The following is a 20645-nucleotide window of genomic DNA, read 5'->3' as shown; positions in this document are numbered from 1 at the left end:
CTCCCTGCAGAGGCTGCGACTCTGCCTGCAGCCCCCTTGCAGCCCCCCTGAGTGGCCCGGCTGGCGCCTCGCTGCCCAGGGCCCTGGCAGGCAGGAGCTATTCTGGGACCCATTAATGCACTGCAGGCCATTAGGCTAAGCTGGGATGCCAGGGACAGGACTACTCATGCTGAATGGGAAGCACTGATGGGTTCAGGCCTCCAAATGCCACAGCAGCATTTTGGAGAGAAGCTTTTATGACAAACACAGTATTTATGCCAGCTCTGTGTCCTTTACCTGCAGGTAAGGTAAAAACCTGCAGGTGTTTATTTTGGTCTGCACAGATATAGCTGGGGTGCACACTGAGACTGCTTGGAAATCCCCAGTGACAACAGTAAAGCAAAAATACAAGCCCTTCAGCAACGGGCTGGATAGGTCTCCTGACATGAGCAAGCAATTCAGACGCTGCCCCTTCAAGGCAAAAGGCACAGGCTGGCTCATGTCCACCCAGACAACTCACCCCCAGCGTGGCTTGGTGCTAAACTTTTGAGCCACCCGGAAAAGCAACAAGCACCAGATGAGGAGCAGATCAGGCTGCAAAAGCAGCAGGAGAGGAGGAAGAGCTGGCTTAAGGCTGCCCCAAGGCTACAGGAAGACATGCAGGAGGCACTCCACAGTTGCAGGGATGGTAACAGTGTGCAGATACTCTGGCAAGGGATGGTGTAGGTAGCTAGAAGCTGCACAGCATCCTCCTGCTGCCTGGTTACCTCAGCATTGCTCAGGAGCCGGAAGAGGCTGGTGATGCTTCCCAGGCGGTTGGTTGCCAGCCACCACGCTCCTTGCAGGGCACCTAGCCGATGCAAAGGTGCCTGCAGTTCTTCAACAGTCACTTCCTGCAGCACCTTCTGCCACAGCTCCTCAGTGCTGAGATCCTGCCCGGAGGCCCCACAAGCTTCCAGAACTGGAAAAGAAACAGTCATGAGGCAATAGGTCAGTGCCCTGTAACAGACAGGCCTCCCAAGAGTGGGAGAAAGCCTCAAGCAAACAGAGGCTCTTCCCAGCGAGGGATGGAATAGGGTTACAGAGCTTGCCCAACCTCAACCGGCTGCAGGAGCAGCACAGCAACCAGAGTTGTCATAGGTAATGCATTAACCCACAGCAGACAACACACCATTCACAGCCATGACTCCAGCTTTGCTGACTCCTCCGAAGGCCACTAGCCCAAGAGCAAGCAAGCGCTAACACTGCAGAGCTCTCTCTGACTCACAGCCTATTTCAGTGAGTTTCCTTGGAACCCAGCACACCATAATTAACAAAAACTTTGCTAGAAGCTTGGCATTTTATGCCTTGAGAACTCATTTGTTTCATTTAAAACCTTTGGCCTATCCCCATGGGCTGCAGCATGCACATATCATCCATGACCTCAAGCTGCTCCATGCTCCTGCCATTCCCTACAGAGCCAGGCTTTGTTTTTCACAGTCCTCCCTCCCCTGGCCAGTCACTTGACATATTCGAAGTAGAAAGAATGTAGAGAGAATGTTCTCTTTACCCCTGAGAAGCCCCTGGCGTATTTCTTCTGCTTCTCCATTAATGGCACAGTCAGATGCTCCCATAGCAAAAAGCAGGGAGTTATAGAGGACAGTGAGCTCCAGAGGCAAGGTGGTGAGAGCAGCTGGCAGCCCTGTAATCAAAGCCAACACAAGAATGAATTGAGGTAGGTGTGTGGCTAGAGAAAACCCTACAACCAACCATGACAAGACTTCATCACCCTGCTTGGTGACAACAGAATACTCCTGCCAAGGTTTTTGTTGTTGTTGTGGTGGTGAGATTTTAGTTCAGGGACTACACTACCCAGAGTGGGAGCAGATGTCACTTCTCCAGGTGCTGATACTACTGATACCATCCTCAGTATCCTTAGTGTCTTTCCAGCTGGCTTGCTATCTAGGTCCTGTAGTCCTCCAGGACAGAGAGGCCTTTCAGCCCTTCCAACAGGGCGTCAGTAGTCTGTGCTCTTTCCACTACAGGTCCATCCTTCTGCAGAGGTTTCCCACATTCTGCCTCCCCAGCCGCAGCCATAGGACAACCCAGATACTGGGCTGCTCTGCTCTATTGCTTAACTGCTCCCTATAGCACCTTTCTCCAATTCGGTTTCCTCTGTAGTGCTATTGCTGCTGGGAATCCCTTCCCTGGCCTCTCAGTGCAATGGGGGCACAAGCAGCCCCACCCAGCAGCTTCTGGGCTGCTGACATTCCTTCCCAGAAAAAGACTGCCTCTTTTCTTCCCGGAATCCCAAAGCTCGGCCACAACCCCTGGCAAAAGGATTAGGTACAGGTCAGGGCTGGCCCTTAACCCCTCCACGGGCTAGCTCAGCTTATGACAGCAGGGAAAAATTTCATTCCCCTCTCTTCAAAGGTTCGTTTCAAGCATCAGGATATCAGAGCTGCGGCCAGGCAAACATCAGCACCCAGGACCGGGACTTCCACTCCCCGCACACTTGGGGCCTGGGATGGGAGGGGAGGGAAGGCGAGCGGCAGGGCGAGCCGGCCGGGGCCGCCACTCACCCCGCATCCGCAGGAGCAGCTCCCCAAAGGCGCCTCGCTGCTGCCGCGCCGCCGCCGCTCCGCCGGGTCCCCAGCAGCGCGCGGCCTGCAAGGGACACACTCACCCGCCGGGCCGGACACGGGGCCGGCAACGGGGCCGGCCCGGGCCACCGGCACCCCCCAGCCCCTCCCCGCCGCAAGGCCCGGCGCCGGCGGGCAGGCTGAGGCCGAGGCCGAGGCCGAGCCCCGGCCCGGGCGTTCCCATGGCAACCGGCACCGGGAGCCGCAGGGCCCTGGAGGATGAAGGGAGAACAGGGACCCCCGGGGACCCCCTCGCACCCGCCAGCGCCCCGCCAGCGCCTCGCTCTCGGCCGCCCAGGCGCGGAGACAGCCGGGCTCGGGGACCTCCCCGCGCCGCCGCCGCTTCATGGCCGCCGTCGCCCCGCGCGCGCCGCTCTCCTCCCGCCCCCCCGCCCGCCGCTGATTGGCTGGCCCCCGCCGCTGATTGGCTAGCGCCCGCAGCGACGCCGCTACCATTGGCCCAAGGAGCAGGCGGGAAGCGGCGGTCACTACGGCAACAGCCAAGCGCGCGGCAGCAGGCAAGGGGCGGGGCTTGCCGCCGTCCCGCCGGTAAGGCGGTGGCCGAAAGGGGCCGAAAGTCCGCGCTAAGCGAAGCAGCTAGACCGGCAGCGGGGCTCCCAGGCGACACCAGGGACGCGGCCACCGCGGGAGGCGGCCGCGGGACCTCCGGCCTCCGAAATAAAGTCTGTCCGCTCTGGCTCTCACGTTTTATTTGCAGCGATGGGTTTTGCAGCCGTACAGAAGCGGAGCGAGCCCGCGGCGCAGGGCTTCGCGCCACCCTCCAGCCTGACCGGTTTGCCCTTCCTCTGCTCCGGGCAAACAGGCAACGAACCGCAGCCTCGCAGGCAGGAGCAACGCGGCAGCTAGGCTCAATACAAAGAAGCAAATCTTCCCCACCACCTATTAAATAACGATTTAATAATTAAAAAAAAACAAAAAAAAACTCATCGACCTTTCTCTAGGTGCTTCATGCACATTACGCATAGCTCAGCCTCACAACACCCCTGTGAGGTAGGTTAGTGTTATCCCACCGTTGCAGACGGCAAACCGAGGCACAAGAGGTGAACGACTTGCACAGGATGACAGCGGCTCAGAGGGGGCACTGAAAACAAGACGTGGCCTTCCAGCTTCCCAGTCCCTGCTTCGAAGCGCTAGTGCCGTGGGGTCAAGAGGACAGCAGCAGTCCGGAGGCGAAGCCGTCAGATGAACGAGTGCTGCCAACTTGCCCAGTATTTATTTATTTATTTATTTATTTGTTTTTAAGGAAAAGAAAGGCTCTACTGGCGAGCAGAGACTCAAGAATCATTTCCACCTTCTGGGTTTACTTGCTGACGGGGGAATGAAAGCATTAACCAGATATGTAGTGATACCCAGGAGAGCTTAGCATCTTTATAGCACTTTTCATGCAGAGCTCTCAGATTGCTTTCAAGAACTGGGTCCTTCCCCCTTTTTTCCCAAATGGGGTACTGAGGCACAGAGAGGTTGCTAAAATAAAAAACAATCTTACCGCAATCCAGGCAGCGAGTCAAGTCAGCTGTAGGAAGAGAGAGCAGCTCTCCCAAGCCTATGCCTGTTCCCTGAACGCTGCCCACGCTGCTCCCCAAGAGGAAGGGGAGACAAGTACGCTAAGAACATGACTATTCCTTGGAGTAAATAAATGAAACAGGGAAGAATAAACAGAGATGGGATGAAGAAAAGGACATGCAAACAGATGCTAATTGCTGGGAACTGAGACACGCCAAGTTTGACTTGTCTGAAGCAGTGTCATCTCTTGGCATTGCCTCACAGGCAGCAGCTCCACGCCAGCCCCATGCCAGGCAGCTGCCCAGGCATCAGGGCAGGGACAGGCTCCAAAGAGCCCCAGCTTTTCACAGTGGTGGTGGGTTTCTGCTGACATTTTCCAGGCAGCACAGGCTAGACAAATGATTCCACTGCTCCCCCCTGCCAGGATCAAGGTATATGCTGTCCCGCCCCTGACCTGGCACCAGGGAAGGACAGGGAAGGATCCCAGGGGACTTTTCCTCCTGCATAGGCAGACAGGGCCCTCCTGTTGAGGAGTGCACACACAACGCTCACAGAAGCAAGAAGAGCAGCAGCTGTTGAGGAGTGCAGGATGGAAACCTCTCCGCTGAGCACACTGAGGGTGCCACTTCCCGTGTCACATTTACCCAAGGGGCACACAGACTGGAAATAAACCACTTGGAGTACCTGCCTCCAGGGCTGCTTTGTCTCTCAGCTGTGCCACCAGAAGAGAGAAGCATGAGAGACTGGATCCTATCCAAGAGTCCTGGCCTATTCTAATAGTGCCCTCTCCGCCCACTTCCAAGGGCATCCAGCCTGGATTTGCTCAGGGAGCAGCGCGACCCTCCTCCAGGTGGGCGCCTGCCCTGGGAAGGTGGCTGCTAGCAGGGAGGGAGGGGAGGCCAGGACTGCGTTGGAGCGTGCAGATCTCACCAGGGTGGTTCAGCGCCAAGGGAGAACCAGCAGGTTCTGGTGACAACCTGAATGGGGGAATGCAAGGCAGAGCCTTCTCCCCCACAACCCAGATTTCCTAAGGAGGCTAGGAGCTGGTTCGGCCCACTGTACACTCCTTGGGGTTTTAAAATCAACAAGCACAGCCACTTCTGTTTTCATATCAGCAGCATGTCGTGCTTCCAAGGTCATCAAGCCTTGGACAAACATTAACTCTGCCATCCCCAGCACATTCAGAAGAACAGCAGTCAAATGGCCAGCTTCAGGGCAGTTCAGGGATGGCTGCTAAAGGCTAAAAATGTCAGTGAAAGAAGGAAAGCAAGAGCATCTCCAGCCCTTGGACAGTTTGTCTTCTTGGATCTAAATTCTTTGGTGTAGGAGCTAGGCTCCCTTGGCAGAGCAGCTAGCACAGTGAGTAGCCAGTCCTGTCTCCTTGGCATGACTGCAGTGGTAACAAACCCAGCTGAAGTAAGAACCAGCGACCCTAGACCCCCATGATGGCACCGAGGGAACGAGATTACCGTGTTTCTGGAGAGGAGATTTAAGCATCAGTAGGCAGAACGATGTGTCTGAAGTCCCCCAAAGAAGCCTGCAGCTTTTCAACCTGGGTTCAGATCTACTGGAACAGGAAATGACTTAAAAAAGTGCTAATTTTGACTTTGAAAGTCAGAATTTATATTCTGCAGTGGGGACTCAACACTGCCTAGTAAGTCTCTGGTGAGATGTGTGTGTTTTTACGGAGCTAGAGCTCTGGTCTCTGCTCTGCTCCAGCCTCCCCGGACTGTGAGCCCCCAGCCCAGCCAGGAATGAGACCCAGGAAGAGGATGCCTGCATGCTGTCCAAGTGCTCTGACCACACACACACATAAAGGGTGCAGGAAGGCTCATCAGCATCACGTGGCAGCAGCAGCAATGTCACGGGCCAGCATCACAGTATTAGCGATCATAAGGATTTCTGCCAGCATAGATACATTCAAGCAGCAAGCTCCTGACCAGGTTGTGAGGTTACAACAAGACCTATTTGGGCAACAGCTTCAGGGGTTGGCAACATGTGTTATCTGGACTTACTTTTTCATGTTAAATCAAAATTCACTAGGTAGCTGCTGCCTCCATCCCTTTCCTTCTCTACATGCAAGTGCACCCCTCACTCATCAGCATGGCCCCACTCAGTACCCGAGAACCATCTGGCCACTAAAGAGACCCAAAATAGAGCATATAACCCATTTTAAAGGTAGGATTGCTTAAGTCAATCTAAGTGTGGGCTGCCACATTCTTTCACACCACAGCTCCCAACTACATGCTCCTCCCCGCTTCCTTTCACCAGCACTGGTGTTCATGGAACTGGGCAGTGAGCCAGCTGAGGGAGTCAAGCCAGCTACAAACTAATCCCCGGTTTTGTCAGCTAAATTAAGCGAGAGAGGCCCACAGGGCAGGGGAGATGCAAGGCAGTGGCGGGAGAGCACAGCCAGCAGGTCAGGAGGTGGCCAAGCAATGGAAGTGCAAGATTTGATCAGTTTAAGCCTCCCTGGAATTGCACCCTAACACCTGAGTTAGTGTTACCCTCCCACAGGGGCTAAATACAAAAATAAACCTGCCTTCAAGAGACACTTTCCACAGCCTTCCCCAAGACTCTTCAGGACAGAGGCAAGGAAGAGCCTGGACTTACGCTAGCAATCTGCAACGAGGACCTCGAACAGGGGCAGTCATGGTCCACGAGTTAAAAATCAAACAGGGACTGGAAACAAAAATCAAAGCAGCAATCCTAAGCATATGGTGCTCAGGTCTATCAGAGCAGAGCAGCCCCAACACACAGTGCATGTAATTTGCCCTCCACCAGGGAAAGAAATGAAAGGTTTCATAGCACCAAGTAATGCCACACAGTGGTTCAAGGCAGGGAGTAAGGAATCCCAACTCCCATCAGAACTGCAGGGGCGATTTGACTGGAATGTGGCCAAGCACTGTGGTCACCATCCTCTGCCTCTGCACGTAAAGAAAGGAATACAACCCCTCCTGACTGCGAGCAATCAAGAGCAGAATTATGATAGCTCACTTGCAGCACAGAGTCCCATGCAGAACACCAAGATCAAGAGGGAGAGAAGCACCGTATATTGGATCATAAATGCTATAATCTGCAATGCCGGGGATCCCTTCAAGGTGACGTAACCCCAGGCACATATACAGATACCAATGGGTTAGGCCACCTTGCAGAAAAGTTCTCCCCTCCTAAGGGTTTTCAAGCAGCTGTCCCCAGGCACCAGTGCCTACACCAAACCTACTCCCGCAGAGTTAGGACAGCTATTCCAGACTCCCCTTTCCTGCTGACATGAGCCAATATGGGAATGGGTCAAATGCTCCATCACTACATCCTGCTGCAATTCAACCGTTCCCAATCAACAGCCAGCATCCCACAGGACAACCTCAGGAAGAGACCAGGAGCCCCGGCTGCTACAGCCCAGTCTGTGCAGATAGCCAACAGGTCAAGCCCACCCATGCAGAGGATCTCAGTCACAGACACAGTTCTCTCTGCTGTCACCCTTCCAACAAGCTGACCCTGTTTCAGACTGTATAAGACAGCCCTCACCCCAAGAGGGCCCTTCAGCAGGGTTAAGAAAGACCAAGAAAATGGTAGTGAACATGGGTTACCACAGAGCAACCAACTGACTCCTCAGCTGGAGCAGAGCGGCTGCCACTGAGACCCCACGAATTAGTGTACACATGATCACGTGCACTTTGATTCGAGCGTGAAAACTAAGTGTGCAAGGAAGAGAGGAGAAGAGGTGGTGGCTGCAGGACCCCAGTGACAGGGCTGGGCTGTAGCCTTCCCTCTCCTCCCTTCCCTCCCCTCCTCAGCAGGTGCCCCTTCCAGTGGATCCCCGTCTCGGCACAGGCAAGGTAACATCCCAGGCAGTGTGCTGGCCGCTGAAGCCTACCAGCTGCACAGTGGGCAGAGTTGTCAGGAAAGTAGCAGCAAGGCCCCTGGCTGGCGCTTCTCCAGAGGAGCACTTCAGGACTCTTGCTTCTTGGCCTCCTGCAGCAGACTCCTCTGCTGTTAACAAATGCCCAGCAAGAGCTCTAACCCAACTGCTGAGAAACACACTCCCCGCAGAGCATCGCAAAGAGCAGGGAACAGCTGGCAGCGGTCCCTTTGTGCAGTGCTGAGGCTGGGAACTGGGGATAATCCCTGACTGCTGTCAACAGGCACTCATTGCTGGTGGCTCTAGGATCCCTCTAGGCCCCAGGAGGCAGGGAGACAACCACAGCCTTGGTCGATGAGCAGGTCAGGTTCCCCACATCTCCAACGCTACCTGAGCTGAAGCTGGCTGAACCAGGTGCTGACAGCACAGTCCACACGCATCACTAGGGAGATCCCCAGCAGGAGGCAGATGCTGCTCACCACGAAGCCCAGCGCTTCAAAGAGGAACCTGTGGGCACAACAGACACAGTGAGGTATCACAGCCAGCATTCCTGCAAGGACAAGCTGTTACCCTCACTCCCAGCAGACTGAGTTTCCTGACAGCAAGAGGCTGGTAGCATCCCAGATCCTAAAACCTGGTTACATTCACCCTCCAGCAACGGATGCTACCTGCAGCCTGGAAGCCAAGCAGGCCTCAAGTTCCTTGGTGGTCTAGAGAGCATTTAGGAAGAAACCTAGGAGGGATTTGGAAACTTTTAGACACCAAGGACTTCCCATGCTCCTACTAGCCCAGGCCCACTACCATCTCATTTCTGGTCTGGTAGCTCTACATTTGACTCCCTGCCTTGAATATTCTCCCACTCACTGCCCCTGCCTGGCAGGACTATTCTGGCCAGTCTGGGGATCCCATGGCACTATGGCTATTCCCACTCGGACAGCTTACCAGGTGCATGGTAGGCTCTGCATGTCCTCAGAAACCAAGATTAGGAGAAATTTCTATGCTGCAGTTCAAGACCAGCTTCTCGACTAGAAACTGGAATTAATTCAGGACAGTCCTACAGCCTCTGCTAAGTAGGAAGTCATACAAGAATGATCATGCTCCTCCGGCCTTATTGTCTAGGCACACTAATTGAGAGCTTGGGAATAAGAGCTCTAATCCAGCATCAGAGCAACTCCTGGGACTTACTTTGGGGCAAAGACCTTCCAGACCATGAGGTGCCTCCTGAGGATCATAGTTGCACAAACACAGGCCAGAAGCTGCAGGGGAGACGAGGAAAAACAAGTTACAAATGACTCTGGAGAGACCTCCTGGGCAATAGATGCACATCTGAAACTGGTACTAAGCTGTGTACACCTGAGGGGCTAGTGAAGTGCACATCAGAAATACGCATCCCAGAGAGGATTCTCTTCCACTGTGACCTCAAATCAGGAAAGAAACAGTCTGTGGTACATACAGGCCCTCCAAGGAAAGGGCCAGTACTGGACAGCACAGGGGAGGGCTCACACCGTGGCTAAGCCAACCTAACAGTTCACTGAGAGGGGCATCGCTTGCCCCTTCCTTTGCACTGGTTATGGTCTGACCACACAGAGAGCTGATTTGATGGGCTAAACCCCAGAAAGCTACTCACTTCTTGCATGGGGTAAGTTTTCTGCTGTTTAGCTCCCCACATCACCACGACATGGGATTAGATGAGAACAAGAGCCAGTGCAAATGGATATACATTGTAAGGAAGAGAGGAAGCAGGATTACAACCCTGCAGCTTCTGAACAGATGCTCCCACTCTGCAAAGATGGATATGAAAAGCAGCCTAATCTGTACTGCTGCTTCCATGCTGGAGCCTTTCCCAAAGCAAAGAGCAAAGGCACTGCTGAGAAGAGGACCTGGGCAGCTGACCTTCCACCTGCACCCAGACATATCAGCCCTGGGCCCGTCCCTGCTCTGGCTGACCCCCTCCTCATGTCAAGGTGCCCTGGGGCTCTGACAACACACAGTTTTCCTCTTGGACAGCCTTCCCCACAGCCATCCACCTCTGCCCCTACCTGCATCCCGAGGATGAAGAGGTACTTCAGCCCCAGCTGCAGCAGAGCAGCAGAGAACCTCTCCGGGGACTCTCGCAGCCTCATCTCCATCATGTGCTCCTCTTCTTCCTGCAGCTCTTCCTGGGCGTCCTTCTTGGGCTTCCTCCTCTGTGAGCTGGGTGTCTCACACACAAAGGGCCAAAGCAGGAGCAGAGGGCAGCTGACTACCTCGAGGACAAAGGCACAGGAAGTTACTGGGAGCCCAGAAGTGAGGAGCAGCCCAGGCTCTGCCATCGCGCCCTGGGCGCACAGGAAGTATATACCCCAGCTCCAGTTTGCTTGTCAGGCACAACTTCATGGAGCCTGCAGGCCATGGGCAGCTCTGTGGCCCCAGAAGGAGACAGCGAAGACACTGCTGTTCAGCTGGTGCTAGAGCCTCCATCACCTTGTGTGAAGCCTGCAGGCCTCCAGACAAGACAAAGCAGGGAGCTGTGCCTGCTCAGGCTTAGCGGCCCAGGAAGAAATTGATTTACCTGCAAAGAGGATATGGGAGGCAAAGGTGTTGGCGCCCACCAGGACAGCAGGCAGGAGGTTTGTGCTGTGGTCGAGGTGGAAGCCCACAAAGGCTGCGTTCCAATGGATGGCTGGGAAGATGGGCTGGTGGCCTGTGGAATAGAAGAACTGGGAAGCAGCAAGGAGCCAGGAGATGACAGCATGCCAGGGCACTGAAAAAGGCTCTAAGAGACAGAGAGAGAGAGAAAGATCAGCATTGAGGAACCAGAGAGATCCACAGTCCAAAAAAGCATACTGTGTTTCCTTTCAGGTTCCCTTCCCCCAGTCTCTCTTCTGAGAGACAGAAACTAGTCAGGCTCCCAGCACAGGGAATGGCAAGTGGGCAGGCATCCCCTCCACCCTCTGCCCTGCTCCCGGGCCTCTGCCAGCAGCGATGGGGTTTCGTGGCTGCTCACACCCTGGGGAGCAGGGATGGGTGAAGAAGAAATCCCTTCCCTGACACAAGGGACTCCTCCTCCTCCTCCCTTGCTGCATCCCTGCTGCGTGCGCATCTTCAGGGGATTTAAGCAGCTCTTGTAAACACAGGAGTGAAGATCAGTGCATCCCCATTCCTTGGGAGCAGAGAGTGGGCCCTGCCTCTCCCAGCGGAAAAAAGAAGAGGCCACTGAAGACAAAGCCCAGGCCACAGCCTAACGCACATCCAGAGGATGCTTTGCTGAGCCCCAACTCACCAGCATCTCCAGCAAGGCTTCTGGCACGGGTGTGGATGTGCAGCAGCACAAAGGCCTCCAGGAAGAGGAGCAGGAAGGCAAGACTCAGCCGCTCACTGTGCAGAAGCAGCAAGAGGAAGCCCAGCAGGGTAAGTGCTATGACCAGGGCCGCTGAGTACACACTGCCCAGCCCGTAGGCTGCAACTGTGGCCTTGCAGCTGCCCCGCTCCAGGCGGCTCTTCAGAGACTCCTGCATCCTCCTGTAGATCTGAGGGATGACGTGGAGGAAGTCGACTTCAGAGCTGGGAACCCCTAGGTAGGGGGTGACGATGGGTCCTGCCGACTCCCGTGTGTCCTTTGCAAACACTGTCATGGGATTGCACAGCAAGAGCAGCAGCCCCACGGACACCAGCCCATAGACAGCCCATGGAAAGGCAACAAGTGCCACCTGCACCAGCTCCTGCAGCTTGCCGAGCGAGTCCTCAGCGCTGGAGGCAACGGCCCAGTAGCAGGCAATGCAGATGACAACCAGTGGGAAACCCCAGCGCACAAAGAGCACGAGGGGGTCTGAGCTGTTCAGATTGCCGTAGTGCCGCAGCCAGCATCGCACTACAAAGACCAGCCCGACAAGCGAGGCCACGCACAGGAGGTAGAAGAGGTTCTTGGCCCGTGTGTTCCTCAGGCTGGCAAGGGGGGCAATGAAAAGAGAGGGCCGGCACTGGGGGATTTCCTCACGGCACTGGTGGAAAAAAATGGAAAGGCGCACGCAGACCAGAAGCACGGCCACGAGGTACAGCAGGTACCAACTCTCTTTACGGTAAGAGGAAAAGCCGAGAAGCTGCTGCTTGGGGCCTTCTGGCACAGTCAAGCGACCATCCCAATGGAGTTTCCCTACCAGCAACACCACCAGTGAGGCCAGCAGGAACGGGGCAACCCGGGCCTCAGCCACCACAAAGCTATCGGAGAACATGGCTCCACAGCGGAAGAGGAGAATGCCCACGGGGAAGGCCAGCCCCAGCCATGCTCGTAGCCGCTGCCTCAGGCCAATGGCAGCCAAGGGCGGCTGGCTGCTTGCCACACGGGCTCGCTTGGGCTGTCGACCCCACCAGCGCCAGAAGAAGGCCACCTGAGAAACTGCGGCTGCCCATGATGACACCAGGAGGAGATCCAGCCCCTCCTGGATGAACGTACAGGCCAGCCCGAGCAGAACAGCCACCACCAGGCCCCAAAGCAGTGGGTACAGGAGGCAGCTGCGATAGAAAGAGTCTGACGCTGTGGCCAGCTCCGAGGTCACATAGCAGAGCAAGCAGGAAGCGGCGATGAGGGTGCAGCCTGCCACCATACGCAGAGGGTGGAAGCGAGCCCAGGTCTGGGTGCACACAGCCCGTGCCTCCCGCAGGTAGAGCTGGAAGCGACTGATCAGGTTTCCCAGCCTGGACTCCAGCTCCGGAAACACCAGCACTGCCTCTTGCATTTGGGCCAAGAGCTGAACGTGCTCCTCCACAGCGGTGGAGAAGATCTCCTGCAGGTGCTGGAGCTGCTCTGCTGGCAGGTCCTGAGCCACCAGCGAGTAGGAGTGCAGGAATCGGTCCACCTATAGGAGAGGGGACACAGTGTCAGACAGCAGCATTGGGACCACTGGGAAAGTAATTTCACTGCTATCTTCCCTACACAGCCCTTCAGAATGGAAACAGCCCTGATCTGCCAACCCCTGCTGGGGTAGACCTATCCTTGGCAGTATCGCCTGGGGCTGGGCACCCAAATACAACGTGTGACCAGCAGGAAACAGTCATTTGGCTAAAGTAACACACCTCTAAAGTGACATATCCATCCTGACAAATACATCCACACCTCTCAGTTACCCAGTTCTTAGCTTGCTAGGTGCACTTCTGTTAATGGTATACATTGCTAAGGGGTTTTTTTATGAAGAGTCTTGGGTAACAATAAGGCAAATGTCCCTAAGAAGTTCAAGCCATTACTAGCTGTTAATGTGAATGCACTGTCAGCTTTTCCCTTATTTTTCTGAGGACAGGCAGCAAATTAAACAGCTTCTAGCTGATCAAGGCAAACTGTTCCTTGTTTTTGAATATGGGTACATTAACCCACTGTCCCATAAGCTGAGGAAAGCTCATTCTGCCTCCACTTCAAGCCAGCAGGAACAGAGCCAGCTATGATCCCAAAGTTGTAGAGGGCACTAGCAGGGAACAGCACCCGCACAAACATCCAGCAATGTATATCAGCACAAACCCAGAACTGCACTGATACATTCACGTGGCTTCCAGTCACCTCAGAGCACAGGCAGAATCAGCCTGCCCCTGCCCACAACGGCAAACACACCCACTAGCTTTCTCCCAGGCTTGCACGAGCTCCCTGGTATGCCTTGTTCAAAACCAATGTGATCAAGCCAGAAACCTCCTCAGACAACTAAATGCAAACATTCAAATACGCAGGACTGGATAATGTTAACTCCTAACAGATGATGATCAACATTCGTGGTGACTAATGGACAGGAAAGTACACTATCATCCTTAAATGACAAAGCACCCTTCTTCTCTATAAATACACAGCAGAGATGCTGAACACTCCTGCCTTCCCACTAGCAATCATACGGTCTCCAGCTCTTCACCGACTTGCACCAACAGTGTCCAACCTACACATCACGGGTTGTATCCAGGCTACTGGACCCAAAATAGGGCCTACGCTGGTTTGGCTTCTTCCTTGAAAAGCCCACAGGTACACCAGACAGCTGACTGGGGGCTGGAGGAGTTATTTTGGGGCCAGGAGCATGCTTCTAGCAATCCAGGGGTCTCTCAAAGGCAAGTAGGGTCTTACCTGAGAAACAGGCTGTGTAACACAATATATGTGCAGCAAATCTGCTCCTGTGACAAGCCAGGAGTTGCACCAGACAGCTCTCCATAAAAACATGCAGACCTGCCCTGGCACTTGACCTTGTTCCATTGCTTGGGCTTCTTTTATGCCTGGTATATTCTCAATTGCTCAAAATCTTGGCCCTGCCATCCAACCAGCAATCATTCAACTGTGGGGGTTCTGTATTTTGCAGTACTTGGTGTAAACTGATCCTTCTCTATCATCTCAATTTATTCTCTCTTATTACATGGTGTTTGTTTTATTTAATCCTTCATTGCTGTTTTCCTTTTGTCACTGAATTAGAATAGTTTGTTTTGTTTTTTAGGTAAAACCATTTCTCCTCCAAAATTGAAGAAGCATCAAAACATCCATTGTACTCTTGAATCTCCATTAATGAAACTTGCCCCTAGTCTTCCTCAGCTTTGAGGAACCAGCCTTCCCAAATAACCAAATTCACCTCTGACCATCTGGGACCAACCCTTATCCAAAAAGGCACACCAGCTTCCAGGCCAGTGATTTCCTAAACCACAGCTCATCACCAAGTACTAAACTGGATCTCCCATATCTCTTTTGGAAAACAATGCTGCCTTCTGCTGGAGCAAACCCCACAAGGAGGTAACTCTTCGAATTAAGTTCCCCACAAAGATAACTGTCCCACCCCCACCAAACAGAAGAGGTGTGCACTTAAAAAGCAACTCCTCTTGCCCTCTAGTTCAATATGGAGGCCTGCAGTAGGTACTGCCTAGCATTGCCATCAATCAGTGTCAAAGAGCTTGTCTGAGAGCTCCTATGTGAGGAACAGTAGGCAGCGAATTCCCAAAACAGCCAGGACCCCATGGCTCAGCTCTTAGTGCTACCGCATGACTGTCAGCAGATCTCGCCCTTCTGTTGCCCACCCACACAACAGGAAAACAGCTAAGCAGATCCCGGCCATACCTGCTTGGCATTGACGTGATAGACCGAAAGCTGCTGCAAGGCTGCAGACAGAGCGTCGCCGTCCCCGGGGAACAGCTCAGCCATCACCTCCCCGATGTTACTGTAGGGGATGGGCACACCCAGCAGCAAGGCCACAGTGGGCACCAGGTTCACCTGGGGAACGGCCTCGGGCTCCTGGAGAGACAGGGAGGAATCGGGAACTTGGAAAGAGCTCAGAAGCGTGGCTTTTCACTCAGGCCAGAGGGCGAGGGCAAGCGGCTGGGCACACACATGGGGCACCAAACCCCTGCTCTGCCAGGCCCTCCACTAGCCTGGATCTGGCAGGATGCCCTGCCGCTGGCACTGCCCCATAAAAGGCCCAGTGGTGGGGAAGGCAGCCCTGTTCAGAGGAGACACCAGGGAAGCCAGGAAGGGGCAAAAATACAGGGGAAACCACAGGCACAGCTCACTCCTCCCCGAGTGCCCTGCAAGGGGAGGATGCCTTCTGGGGACTGTGGGTCCCCTGGGTCTCACTGACCCAGGCTGTCTGGAAGCTCACCTGACCCTGCTTTAGCACAGCTGAAGGGTCTGAACATTAGGCCCAAACACTGGCCCCATGTACAGGTCACTCACCTGCTCCCTAATGTTGAAGGTAAAGCCCCATCCCCATCTCAATCCCTTCCTGGAGGCCTGAGGGGAGCTGTCTGCCCCGTCACTCACTCGGCTCTGCAGCAAGCCAAGTGGTGAAGATTTACTAAAGTGAAATGGCCCAACAGAAACTGCATCTACCCCACCTGCAGACTGTTTTTGCAATCAGATTTTTTCCTAATAAATAAGTTGGATTTTGTTTGACACAAACTGATACTAATCACATTCCTGTCTTTCAAACTTATACTATCTGCATCCTGTGTCAGACTTTCCCCCATTCTCTCTGGAAGGGTGACAGACTCCCTGATCCTCTCAATCTGAACAATCCTGATGGAACCATTATTCTCTGTAACCCCAGGATGCAGTTTTCTATCTGGAGGTCACCTCAGACAGTGACCTAAAATCCCCTAAGGATCAACATCCTCTCACCTCAGGAGGGCCAGTGCCAAATAGGGGTGTTTTGCTGTACACAAACAGTGCTGCATTCACTTCTTTCTCGCTGTCCCCACCATGGTCTCCAGTCTCCGTCATGCCATGGTCCCCAGCCACCAGAAGCAGGGTGTCATTTCCAAGATGATCTACCAAGGACCTGTCACCAGGATAAGGAAGGTCAATCCCAGCCCTCTGCCCATGTTGCACAGGTGGGAGAGGACATTATCTCCACCAAGCCTGCGTGCACCATGGAGGTGAAGTCTACACAAAGAGCTGAGCAAAATTAAGTGCTGATGCAGAGCCGTAACAACTGAACCAGGAATCAACCCTTTTTCCCACTCAAACTGACAAAAGCCCTTGTGGATGCAGCTAGCAAGAAAGAACGCCCGGGTCCCAGGGCAACATATGTTTCAGAAACAAACTGAAAAGCCAGAGCCCTGACACAGAGCAGATTGTTCTTGCCCAAATCCCCTACAAATTGTAGTTATTATTTGCCATTTGGGGAGCTATACAAAATGCAATTCAGAAGGGATGTCCCCAGCAGGAACAAGTTTCAGGCCGATCTTATTTGGGATTTGCCACTCCTCCACGAACATACGTGCACTGATGCTGCCCTGTGGCACAGCTGGGGTTCCAGCTGGTGCTGGTCAGAGCCATTCTCTGTGGTAACCAGCAGAGTAAGAGCGTTCTCTGTTGCCCTCTATGTCTGTAAATGCTTTGGGAAAACCCCACCAGTCTGGGTGAAGGAAGAGGCAAGCTGGTAAACCCCCACAGCCACGCCAATCACCTGAGCATCTCATTCATCTGGGTGAGCTTCTTAGCCATTTCAGGATGGTCAGGTCCATGTTTGTGCCCACAGTGGTCCACACCGAGGAAGTGAGCAATCAGCAAGTCCCATTCACCACCATCCACTGCAGAACAAGAGGAGCCTTATCAGACGCTAGCCTGGGATTTGGACACATGCCCTACTGCTGGCTCCCCCTGCCAGAGCTTTCTGGTTGCCTCTGGAAACTGCCTTTTCTTCCCCTCATGCCCTTGTCAATCCCAGCTGTCAAGCAGGCCAGTGCAGGTCTGCAATGGAGGCACCCTAGTGGTCCGTAGGTGCCCTGGTGCAATGCCGTGGGGAGCTGGACACCCAGCAAGCAAGCCAATATCCATGTTTTTCATTCGCCACCCCTCAGGAGAGGAATGCCCCAATGTTACCCAAGTTGCCTTGAAATACCTTTAACTCAGAATGACATAAACTGAGCTAAACCAAGGAGAGGCTCAAGAAAAGGAGAACGCAGAACCCCAGCCCTTTCCCAGAGATATTTCAGGTCAGACTCATCAACATGCTCAACACGCCCTCCGTGTCCCACCCAAGACAAGGGCCTGGTGCACCAAGGCTGTCCACAGCTATAAAATTACTCCTGGCCCTTCCTGTCTGCTCCAGGATCTCAATACATGAGAACTGACATATCTGCAGTTAAATGACTAATTGCAGCTCTCCCACAAGGCGGAACCCACCTTCCTCATGAAAGACCATCGCAATCTTCATTTACTTAGATTTATATACAGATTAAACAAGGTGCGTTCCCCTCAGTCCTGTCACACTGCACCCTCTCCCCAAGATTGGGAGCCACAAATATCCTGCTGAGAGCAGTGCTGTGCCCCGGCCTCCCACTCCAGTCGCTGCTCCAGGTGAATATTTCCTAGAACACTGTGGGCCTGCCCAGGTAGCCACGGATCAAATTGTCCCTTCAGTGTTAAGCTTGAAGAAAGAGATGCCCTTTCTGCTCCATCCTAGCAGTGTATTTCTAGGACAGCTACAGAAGTCTAAACTGTGGACGAGTCCCAGCAAGCTGTACCCTCTCCCGAATGGAGGAAAGGCATTTAGAGAAATGGTTTGTCACCCTCAAAAGCTGGCTTATCTGTGGAAATCCAGTTAGAGCACTGTAGTCCATGGGCTACAGCCACAAGCAGGTGTGACTGCCCACTGCCATTACAGGGAAAAAAAAAAAAACACTCTTCAGTTCTACCCCAGACTTGCACTAGGACCCCAGCATAACATAAAGGTTCAGCTGGCCCCTGGGGAAGAGTTACTTACCGGTTGGATAGAGATGCTGCAGGATCCCATCATCCACAGTATGAAGATCCTTCACATTAAAAGAAGGGAAGAAATAAGAGCGGAAAAACTTCTTGGGGAAGAGTCCTTCCCAAGTGTCATCTCCCATGAAGACCACTTTCCTTCCTGGGGAAGCAAGAAAAGAATTAATCAGAGCAAGGAGCCCACCAGAGTTATGCTCTTATTCACACTAGTGCAAGGAGTCTAGGCAGAGCCAAGACAGGGTCTGGAGCACTGGCTGTTCTCCAACCCACACTTGAAGTGACCAAAAATTAAAATCTCCAGCTGATTGTTAACAAATCTGAATGCAGGGAATAGTCAGCCCTGTTCCTAAGCCTACAAGTGCCCCCAGCACCAAATCCAACAGCGCAACCTCGTCACCTATCATTAAGCTCCGACATGTTCCCTCAGCAGAGAGACCCATGGATTGAACAGGCCAAAAAGCTACTTATTTGTATCACTGAAGCACTTAGGAAGGCACAGTGCATGAAAGAACCCCTCTGCCCCCACCAAAGGCCTCGCAATCACACTGTAAAATACTAGTCAAAAGATGGCTACAGACAGACGGTGGCTGAGCAGGAGCCTTGAGTCCTAAGCTCAAATTTTAAACACAACAGTGGTGGTTTTTCAAATGCAGAGAAGAGAAGGCAAAAGCACGGATGTTTCCAATTGTCCTTGCTCCACCTCCCCTATCTATTGCCAGCCACCCCCTCCGGCCTTTCAGAGAGTCTCCCCAGTCTAGGAGCAGGAACCGTTTCCTCCGCAGCTGCTGCTACAGCGCAGGGTTTCCTTCTAGCGTTTTTCACCACTGATGATTTACTGCATTTGCCCACCTTACCCTCACACATGGGGAGCTGACAACTCAGTAGTGTCACCCCATCCTAGGTGCTACTGGTATTTGTGCCAGCTGGAGCCCTGGAAGGGAATCTCTCTGGGTAACACAGGACTGCATCCTGTCACCTTCTCTCTACTCCATCATCCCACCCTGACAAGATGCTTTTTAAAGCTGCACTCTCTAAACATATGCATGCAGCACCAAATTACATAGGAAATGAGATGAGGTAGTCGCCTAACAGCCGCAGGCAGCTGGCTGGGCAGGCCTGCTGCCTGCGCGACACCTCCCCAGCGTACCTGGCACTGGCTCCTCCCCCCCATGCATCTCACCTGAATGCAAACAAGACTGACTGGCAATGCCCTTGGCTTCCTAGAGCCTTTCCTGGTGGTGACCTTGCGACAGTCACCATTAGTACAGCCATTATTACCTGTTTTCTCACCATCTTTGAAGAAATTCTACCCAAGGTCCCAGCTGCCTCTCGCCCCCAGCACAAGGTAGAGAAACCCTGCCTGTGTGACCACACTGAGACCCCTGTGGTGTTCAGCCACAGACCCCTGAGCGAAAATAATTACTGGAAAGGACGGAGCTGTTGCAAATATTCCCCTTCCTAGGGAAAGGGAAAAATAAAGGTCCCACACGAACGCTGGCCTGTGCTTTACGCATGGCCTCTCCCAGCTGGACGCCACCCCCAGCGCACATACCGTTCTGCACCAGCTGGGCCAGCAGATTGTCCTCCTGGATTGCATAGGTGGCAAAGTTGCTGCCCACGTCGATGAAGGTGGGCAAGGAGCCGGTGGTGAGGCCCTTGATGCGCTGCATGGTAGCAGTGGGGGGATCGGCTCGGAAGCGGTAGAGGCGGGCATGGCGGGGCTGGGAGGTGGCTAGGTGGTGCAGGAAACTCAGCTTGTTCTCGTATGGCAGCGGGCTCACATTGGCTGGGTTGAACCAGGCAAACTCGAACCGGAGGGCATCGATGATGACCAGCACGGCCTTCGAAAAGCGCTGGGGCATCCAGCAGGAGCCCGGCGGGAGGCTCTGCCTGTCCCAAGGGGGTGGTGTGAGCGGGTCTGAGCAAGAACTGCTGTGGGCAAGCTCGATCCGGGTGAGCAGGAAGCCGCTCATGAAGAGCCCGATACCGGCAAAGAAGAGAAAGCAAACCCAGGCCAGGAAGAGCAGCACTGGCCACCGCTGCATCCTGCAGGGAAAGACAAGTAAATTCAGCTCCCTGCGATCTACTTGGGCCAGCTACCCCCCACCAGCCCCTGACAGCACCTGGTCACCCCCCCATCCCTGTACAGTCCTGCACCGCAACACCCCTCACGTCCTGCTGCACCCTGATACTCCTCAGAGCCCCCCAGCCGTCATGCTGAGCCCCAGCCTCCACCCAGCACCCTGACACCCCTCCTGCCCCCACAGCACCCACCAGCCTCCACACAGCATCCCGACACCCCTCCCGCTCCCACAGCACCCACCAGCCTCCACCCGGCACCCCAACACCCCTCCCGCTCCCACAGCACCCACCAGCCTCCAGCCTCCACACAGCACCCCGACACCCCTCTCACCCCCACAGCACCCACCAGCCTCCACCCAGCACCCTGACACCCCTCCCGCTCCCA

General features: G+C 54.1%; 1 protein-coding gene across 9 annotated transcripts in view; it reads right to left on the bottom strand.

Annotated features, from left to right (window-relative positions):
• Positions 1-772: 772 nt before the first annotated feature.
• Positions 773-20645, bottom strand: part of PIGO (phosphatidylinositol glycan anchor biosynthesis class O) — a 21094-nt gene continuing 1221 nt past the window's right edge. Inside the window, exons 2-14 of one of the 9 annotated variants that reach the window (XM_026069211.1) lie at positions 19731-20224; positions 18177-18320; positions 16878-17001; positions 16088-16247; positions 15032-15205; positions 11249-12821; positions 10538-10741; positions 10026-10228; positions 9172-9242; positions 8377-8493; positions 2541-2625; positions 1529-1660; positions 773-940 (exon numbers count right to left, since the gene is read on the bottom strand). In XM_026069211.1, coding sequence (XP_025924996.1) covers positions 866-940; positions 1529-1660; positions 2541-2625; positions 8377-8493; positions 9172-9242; positions 10026-10228; positions 10538-10741; positions 11249-12821; positions 15032-15205; positions 16088-16247; positions 16878-17001; positions 18177-18320; positions 19731-20223 — 3555 coding nt within the window. In that variant the 5' untranslated portion in view covers position 20224 and the 3' untranslated portion in view covers positions 773-865. Of the gene's footprint in view, positions 941-1528; positions 1661-2539; positions 2626-3305; positions 3501-3822; positions 6807-8376; positions 8494-9171; positions 9243-10025; positions 10259-10327; positions 10742-11248; positions 12822-15031; positions 15206-16087; positions 16248-16877; positions 17002-18176; positions 18321-19730; positions 20265-20645 lie in introns of those variants that run through there. The other 8 variants (XR_003254090.1, XR_003254091.1, XM_026069214.1 and 5 more) reach the window with 8 other exon arrangements.

Source organism: Apteryx rowi, unplaced genomic scaffold (genome assembly GCF_003343035.1).
Source record: "Apteryx rowi isolate R43461 unplaced genomic scaffold, aptRow1 scaffold_289, whole genome shotgun sequence".
NCBI lineage: Eukaryota > Metazoa > Chordata > Aves > Apterygiformes > Apterygidae > Apteryx > Apteryx rowi.
The sequence above is the reverse complement of the archived record's forward strand: the minus strand, read 5'-3'. Positions and strand labels throughout refer to the sequence as shown.